At 37.3% G+C, this 8,100-nt stretch overlaps 1 protein-coding gene across 1 annotated transcript; it reads left to right on the top strand.

Annotated features, from left to right (window-relative positions):
* Positions 1–3,239: 3,239 nt before the first annotated feature.
* Positions 3,240–6,564, top strand: LOC106515224 (uncharacterized). Its single transcript, XM_014004906.1, has 4 exons — positions 3,240–3,361; positions 4,171–4,654; positions 4,779–4,906; positions 6,165–6,564. The coding sequence occupies exons 2-4, from the start codon at positions 4,179–4,181 to the stop codon at positions 6,332–6,334; spliced, it is 774 nt and encodes a 257-aa protein (XP_013860360.1). The 5' UTR covers positions 3,240–3,361; positions 4,171–4,178; the 3' UTR covers positions 6,335–6,564.
* The last annotated feature ends 1,536 nt before the right edge of the window (positions 6,565–8,100 follow it).

Genomic DNA, 8,100 nt, shown 5'->3' with positions numbered 1-8,100 from the left:
CTTGTGCTGCTTTTTTTTAGTTCAGAATGTCTTGTCTTTATTTAAACTGGACTGAATTGTATTTCTAACAGGAAGTGATGCTTGTCATTTTCCAGATTTGATGACCAGGTTAGATGAAAAGGTGAACCTGTTGCTCTCAAACAGAATGTCTGTTAGTAAATCTTTGCACAGATTAATTAAATTAAGGGAAYGGATTTTTTTAACCTCAAATTTAATTTTTATCACTAACCCTGGTGGACGCTGTATGTTTGAGGACGGCTCAGAAACTGTGTGCACACGAGACTCACGTTTTGCTCCAAATAACCACAAACTTTATCGTCACCCATGGGTTGAACACGAATATCTCTGGAACACTCAGATACTGTAAATATCCTGAATGTACAGCTAAATCTGTCACTTCCTGTGTGGCCAAAACAGCATTTGTACGATTTTTTTTCTTTCTTTCAATTTCTGTGTTGAGTTCAGACACGTTGTGAGCCACGTGTGCAGTATTTTGTACTGTAACCAGATCGATTCAGAGGAGAAACAGTTACAATCTGMTGTATATATATAATTCTTCTAAACTTGAGTTTTGCTACATTGCACAAAAAGAAGTAAATATTTTTGTTTTAGTTTGCATGGCTCACATTTTCTTCTGTCTGTGCCTTTTGAGGACAGTTTTTTTCTAGAGTAGATGCTTTTAGATTTACAGTTTTTTGAAGGTACACTCTGAGTCTGATGTATTTTCTTAACCTGTAAATGTTCTTATATTGATCATTTGTATTGATGTGCCACTTACCACTCTTTTTAAGATAGGTACTAAAAAACAGAATAAATTTATATGGTTTTATCAACTAAAGTAACTTGTTTTGGTGTCTTGCTGAATTGCACCGTGCTTTCTCTGGTACTTCTGCTGGGTTTTATTTTAACTGTGTAATAACTTCTTTTATTTAACTCGGTGGTCATTTTTGTTGTATTTTTTAATTTTTTAGTCATCATTGTTGCCGTTCTTTTAGTCTTCTACAGGTGTCGCCGCAGCAAGCAAACTTGCACTAATGATTTGGGAAGAGTTTTACGCCAGAGACCCTTTCAGACGCAACCTGGACCACTGAGCCTCAAATTTTATTTATAGTTAATCCACTGATTCTCACTTTGCTTTAAACTGATTTTTTATATGTTTATAAACTGTCTTCCTGCCTAAGCAGTGAGCATTATTAACGTATTTCCTGATATGTCTTGTTTTTGCTTTAAACATCTGCTTCTCAACAGCTGTTTGTGCCATTAAAGATTTATAATAATAAAATCCAACCGAACATCAAGGTACACAAATAACTTGTCTTGTTGCTTTTATACTTTTATAAATATTAGTCCTGTAAATATCAATGGCAATAAAAATGTTTTGGCACCTTCATGAAATTTCAATTAGTATGATGATATTTCTCATTCCAACCTCTGATATTGTGTCTAAAGCAGAGGTGCCCAAAGTGGGGCCCGCGGGCCAAAATTGGCCCACCAAGCCATTTGATTTGGCCCACCAGCAGTTGTCCTGGTTACTTGGAATTATGTTAAGATTGTAGGAAACCTGTCTAAATATAAAATACAAGTAACTACAAAAGACATTTAGATTAGATTTAAGCCCATATCTAGATTTGCACACCTTTCAAATTTTAAATTATGACAAGTCCCATGAGCCTGTTGAATGTTGAGTTTTCTCCAAATCCATGGGCTGAAAAAAAAATGTGGGCAAACACACTGGCTGCTAGCTTTATCATAAAAAAAATAAAACAACTTTACTTAAGAAGTATTTGCATTTCTTATATTACTGCGTTTGGTCCACGGCCCTCAGATTGATTTTAATTTTGGCCCTCTCAGGGAAAATGTTTGGGCACCCCTGGTCTAAAGTGATGCTGAAATCTCAGCTGCTACCACATCATATTTTAGCTTGACGTCTGTAAAATTTGCTAACCTGTGGCAAACATCCAGTAATTACTGTTTTGATATAATTCTTCCAGAGGTTCATGAGATATTTTGCTAACMTCCGACAAATGAACATATTTGGACAAGAGCATCAAAAAAATAAATGAATAAAAAATGTTGAATATTGCTTTCAACCATACAATTATGCAGTTTCCAGATTATAAATCAGTGTTTTGACATTTAGGTGCGTTCATTCTGCACTTTTTTTTAAATTTATGTGTTGAAATTGAACCAAAATAGGTACAAACTCCAAAAGATCTGAACCAGACAGTAGTTTTGCATCACAGGGAGAACTGAAAAGAGCTTTGAAACATTTAAGACTGGTGAGTGACAACAACGATTAAAGGAAATTGCTCTTCTCCAATTTATATGCATGACAAGTTAAAGCTGACATTAAAAACTGGCATTTGATGGGAAAGTTTTAAATGTGTTACACATGATCATATTTTCATTGCATTTTCACGTAAAGGCACAGAGTTGTAAAGTAACTAAGTACAAATACTTCTTTACTGTACTTAAGTAGAGTTTTGGGTATCTGTACTTTACATGAGTAATTATTTTTCAGCCTACTGTTTACTTCTATTTCTTACACTTTCACACAATTATCTGTACTTTCTACTTCTYACATTTTTAAAAGAGGCAAGAAGTAGAAAGTCGTTATTTTTATTTCATTTTTGCTTGCTTTCATTCCAGCTTGTTGTTGTAAAAAAATTAAATACCATCCATATAAACTGTGCCTCCTAAATAGTGAATTTTATTGTGATTGAATGAGAAGTATAAATAAATAAAACTCTGATACTGTATTAGTTTGTACATGAACAAATCCTGTCACACGCCAGCAGGACACAATCATTAAAATAAAAGGACTGTACTTAAGAAGTTTTTGTATTTCATGAATTATATTATTGCATTTGGTCGCGGCCCTCAGATTTTTATTTTGGGGAAAATATTTGGGCTGCCTTGATAAACTGAAACAGCTAGACTAGTGCATCATAAATTTAACATTAATTAACTATTTTATTACAATATAGTCATTTCTGCATTGTTTTGGGGAGGTCACCTCCTAATAAAGGTCATTACAGAAAATCTAACTGCTCATTTTAAATCAATCCTTTTAATACTTAAGTACAAAAAATATCAGATACTTTAAGACTTTTACTCAAGTAATATTCCTAAAGGAGACTTTAACTTGTACCAAAGTAATTTTCTGGTTAGATACTTGTACTTTTACTCAAGTATCACTTTGTGGTACTTTACACTGTAAAGGCATCAGAAGGGGAAGAAACAAACACAGTTGTCCGGGCTTTGGCGCCCCCCGGCGGCCGCCGCCAGCTCTGCTTTCTCTTCCCAGTCACTGAGGCTGTGCTGCGGGAGGGGGCCGGGTGTGCTTGTGGCTTCAGGACAGGTAAGAAGTTAGTTAAACTCACGGCTACGCTTAACAAATTGAATGTAATTTCATTTTAGATCATTTTTAGGCTTTCGATGTCTTAGATTTTCTTTATTGGTGTCTTGATGTGATAAAAAGCGTGAACTGCATCTGCTGGTCAATCAGGAAGCTAATATGCTAACAGRAGCCGGAGACAGGTGTGTGTGGCGAAATTAGCTGAAGTTATCTTACCGTCCCCTCCTTGGATGGAAATGTTTAATAGTTAACATTGTTTTGTTTGCTAATTAATTAATCTGCTGTGGCTGATGACCAAATTACCATCAAAGTGCGAACATGTAAAAATAAACTTGCTTATTTGTGGACAAAATTCCATGAACTACAGGATGAATTTTAATCCAACTTCAGGAAATAAATTGATGTAAATCTGCAGTTGATTAGCTGTAGGAGTTAACCCAAGCTGGTCGCTGCAGCCTGTTGATCTTAGCAAACAATAATAGCTGTGGTTCGATCAATTTTACAAATATTTGATGATGATGAAAGCCTTTATTGTCATCATTTGCAAAATGAAATGACATTTAAGAACACCCATTTAAGAAGACATGCACGACAAAAAAATTTAACTAGTTTGGATGTGGCAGAAGATGTGTCTGTTAGCAAAATATTATGTAAACCACCAGAAAGTTATTAATAAAACACCAATAATCTGTCGGTGATGTGCATTTCTTAAAGAAAGCCTTTATATTTTTTTTTACATTTTTTGATTAAAGGAGTATTTCAAAAGGCATTTTGCATGTTTTATGTACTTAAACCCTTTGTGTGTATTGCAGGCAGCGTGATGCCTCAGACTGGGCTCAGCTTCGAGGACGGACCGAACGGACCGCATTACAACACCTGGAAAGTCAGCCACGTGAAGAACGAGCACATCCCYGGGAGAAGCTGGGTGAACGGAGCATTCTTTCAACATGGCTGCTCCGCTGCCAGTCGAACCAGTGAGAGCTCACCAGTTGGCTCACTGGACCTTCCCAAGCTACCGGGAATAGTTAACGTTCATGTTGATCACAGACTAAAGGCCAGGAGACCCAAAGCAGCTCCGCTGATCAAGATCTGGACAAGGGAGAGCCAGATTTCACCCGTCTCTAATGGCTCCGGAGCTGGGATGACAGGAACAGCGCCGGTTCTGGGTGGTGGTGCAGCCAGACCGGGTGCTGGGAGTCCGGACTGTAAATCTGAACAAGTGGTTCCAGACCCCAGTTCATCAAAACCAAAGAAGAATCAAAGACGAAAGATGAAATTCAGAAACAAGAAGAAGAGGTGAGTCAACACCTGCTCGTTAGCATTAGCATGTTGCTAACTCAGCATCAGCTTCCTTCGTTCGCTGGCTGAAAACTAGCATACAGTAACCAGAGTCTTCTTTTTTTTATTTATTTCCTTCCAGAGAGGATGAAGTCTCGTCATCAGGATGTTCTGCACCACCAGAACAAGAGCAGGAAGACTGGGAGGCAGAGATCCAAGAGGTCACGCTAGGAAACTGGGAAAAGATGTGTTTTGGCGTCTCGGCTTACGGTACTTCCCGATGGCTTCAATTACGGGAAAAATATTCAAGTTCTTGTCTTGGTTTCTGTTTTCCAGATGTCTGATGAAACTCTGTTGTAGTGTTCTGCTAAATAACTGCGATGGTGCTGGCCAGTCCTGACAGGCCTCACATTTTGACGCCTGACTTTAAAGGACCCATTCAGAGGTTTCTGTGGTGTCCGAGACCCTGATGGGTCCCAGCTGTACCAGGGGAATCTGCGTAAAATGAGCCACAGTTTGGCTGCTATCAATATTCTGCTTATAGTGAGGGGRAAAAGGGAAAGTTCTATGTTTGGATAAGAAACTAAATAGTGTGGAAAAGTTTGTAAAAAACTAAAACTTCAAATTCTCAGAATAAATTTCTCAGATAAGCAGTGTATTTTACTTAGACCTGGACGATCAAAAATAATGATATATATATATATATATATATATATATATATTGTGATTAACATGATCGATATCAATAGAAAATATGTCTGAACTGATTCAGAACTGCAGAGAATTCTGGGGGATGTAGGCAGAGGAAAGGCTTTAGCTGCTCAACCTCTCAGCTCAGCTAAGCAAGGAAAGGTCGTGTACTTAGTCAGCCTTTTTTTATCTGGTCCTTATTATAGGTGTAAAAAAAACAATAATTATATCAACTGAAATGGAACTTGTACCCAATTTTACAAATCTTTTCCTAAAATGTTAAAACCCTAAATCAGGGGTTCTCAAACCTTTTGGATCTAGGGACCCCTTACAAGGGTGAAAAAAATTTCCAGGGATCCCTTCATAAACACACTTATTTATTTATTTATTTATTTATTTATTTATTTATGTTTTGGTTATTTTTATCACTTTCGTTTCAACCCATAAATGCCATGAGAATATTATGTTTGGTTTAGTATGTTTATTCTACTAGTCCATTGTTCCCCATATGCATGTTTTTAAATAAAAAAACAAATAATTTCTTGCAATTATTTGAGGACCCCCAGGTTATGGCTCGCGGACCCCTGGGGGTTCCTGGGACCCCAGTTTGAGAACCTCTGCCCTAAATAATCCCAGCAGTGACAACATAGCTGTTACAGTCTGAATCTTTCAATAAAAGATGCGTTCATGAGACGCTTTGCTAACGAAGCAAATGTTTTTCCTTGGATGATGAAAAAAGGGCTGAAAGTTTCTGTGTATAAATGTGGAGTTTTAATAACAGAATGTGTTAAAATATTGTTTTATATTACATGTGTGTTGTTTACTCTGTGTCCTTCAGGTCCTGAGGATGTGATCCAGTTCGCGCTGCGGGACCTGAGCCTCCAGCCTAACGATGACCTGCCGGCGACGGCTAATTACAGCCCGGCTGTACATCACATGCATCCCATTCACTGGAGGGCCTACAAAGCTCCCGCTGAGCCCGACCAGTTTACAGATGCTGAAGAGTAAGCCAGACGTGATGATCACTATTCCCAAATTAGAGCTTTTGGGTAGTGCTGCACCTCTTGACTCGTTTAATGGATCGTAACTGTACAGGAAGTAAAAACTTTACACCGTTATTTTTTTTTTTTTTAGTAAAAGTTTTTAGTTCCAGAAATCAAATGTAAAATACTTCATCTTGGTCTGTGAAAAACATCAGAATCAACTAGGCTGATGCTATTAGCTGTTTTTTTATTATAGGTTATAATTTTGATTTTATCTTACTTTTTAATGCGCTGAAAATGAGACTGTATGCACTTTTTTTTTTGTCTTAACAGATTTAGTTGTGTACCGTACTTTCTTGTTTTTCATGTTTTATAGTTTTAATGCTTTAACAGGTTTGTGTGGTTTAAAAGTGGCTCGTTTGAGAAGAAACGTTTCCATTTTACATAAACTGCATGTGTAAGTATATGAAGTTCCAGTTTAATTTAACACATCAGACAGTTCGGTTCACAAAGGAATTTTGATTTGGTTTGGACCAACATCGTTACCTGCCTTTTCCATCATTTTCGTTTTCTCAACCAAAATAAATCAAATTGTTCTTCAGCAGTTTGCATGTTTTGGTTTCTACAAGCTGCTGCTTTAGTCGGGGTGAAAGTTGACCTTTTATTCAGTATCCACATTAACCATGTAATCAGATAAAACAAAAAAAAAAAAACATTTTTCCTCTTTGTGCTGTTTGACGACACCGTCTGAGGCGATGGCAGCTTTCGACCACTAGATGGCAGCGTTGACGTGAGAGCATATCCTCACATTTATTTCCACACACCTCAGGGGGTTCAACGGGTTCATTCTTAAAGACTTGGGAGACACAAGCTCCTGCTTGCTTGCTGCTCAGCCCCACTTCTCCCTGTTTAATTCAGAACGCAACTTACAATTGGATTTCAGGCAACTGTTACTGAGCAGATCAAGGTAATCTGATGATTCTGAATCAATAATGTTCACAGACACTTTGCCTCTGATGGATCTGAAATCATAGTGTGATTTCGCCGCCCTTTGCTCGAGCGTTGCAGCTGAATTTTAAGTAGCTCTGTGGTTTTTTTCTGTATAAAAGAGAGACTGCAACATCAAGATCCGTCATTATCAAAGAGCCGAAGTTGCGTTTGATGTTCCCCACTCCTCGGCGTGGTTGCCATTGTTGATCTTAAAGGCAGATCTGACTGGGACTGGGTGATGATAGGCAGACATGATGATACTGTTGTTGTTTTTGTATTATTTGCAGACTCGGGTAAAAATGTGTTCGGGAGGGTCCATCGGTGCCACTGCAGCGTTTATGTTGCTCTGAGGGATAAGAGAGAAACTGGTCATTTTATGATGTGGGTTTAGTCGTGTTTCTGYAGCAGACTGACTGTTCATGTGGAGTTTTAACAACACTAGTTAATGGAGATCACTTTAGATCAGGAAAGAGTTCAGAAATGATTCTGGTCAATATATCAGAGTGTGTCGTGTTTGTGTGAATGCAGATTCAGCCTTCACACTTCTTTTATTTTATAGCCATTTATACATTAGAACATTTCACTCATGTCAGACGGCTGCTCGGAATTTTCTTTTTGTAATTTTAAATTTTTTTATCAAGAATATTTAACTTTATTTACCTATATTTTCCCCATAATCAAAAGGTTTCTTTAATTCCTTCAAAACCATTTTCATTTAAATCCGGATTGTAATATTGACTCTACTATTATTATTTTATATTTTCTAGCTTTTAGTTACTGTTCTGCTATGTTTAGTTTATA

The sequence above is a fragment of the Austrofundulus limnaeus genome, unplaced genomic scaffold (genome assembly GCF_001266775.1).
Source record: "Austrofundulus limnaeus strain Quisiro unplaced genomic scaffold, Austrofundulus_limnaeus-1.0 Scaffold27, whole genome shotgun sequence".
NCBI classification, from domain to species: domain Eukaryota; kingdom Metazoa; phylum Chordata; class Actinopteri; order Cyprinodontiformes; family Rivulidae; genus Austrofundulus; species Austrofundulus limnaeus.
This window is presented reverse-complemented; position numbering and strand designations above follow the sequence as displayed.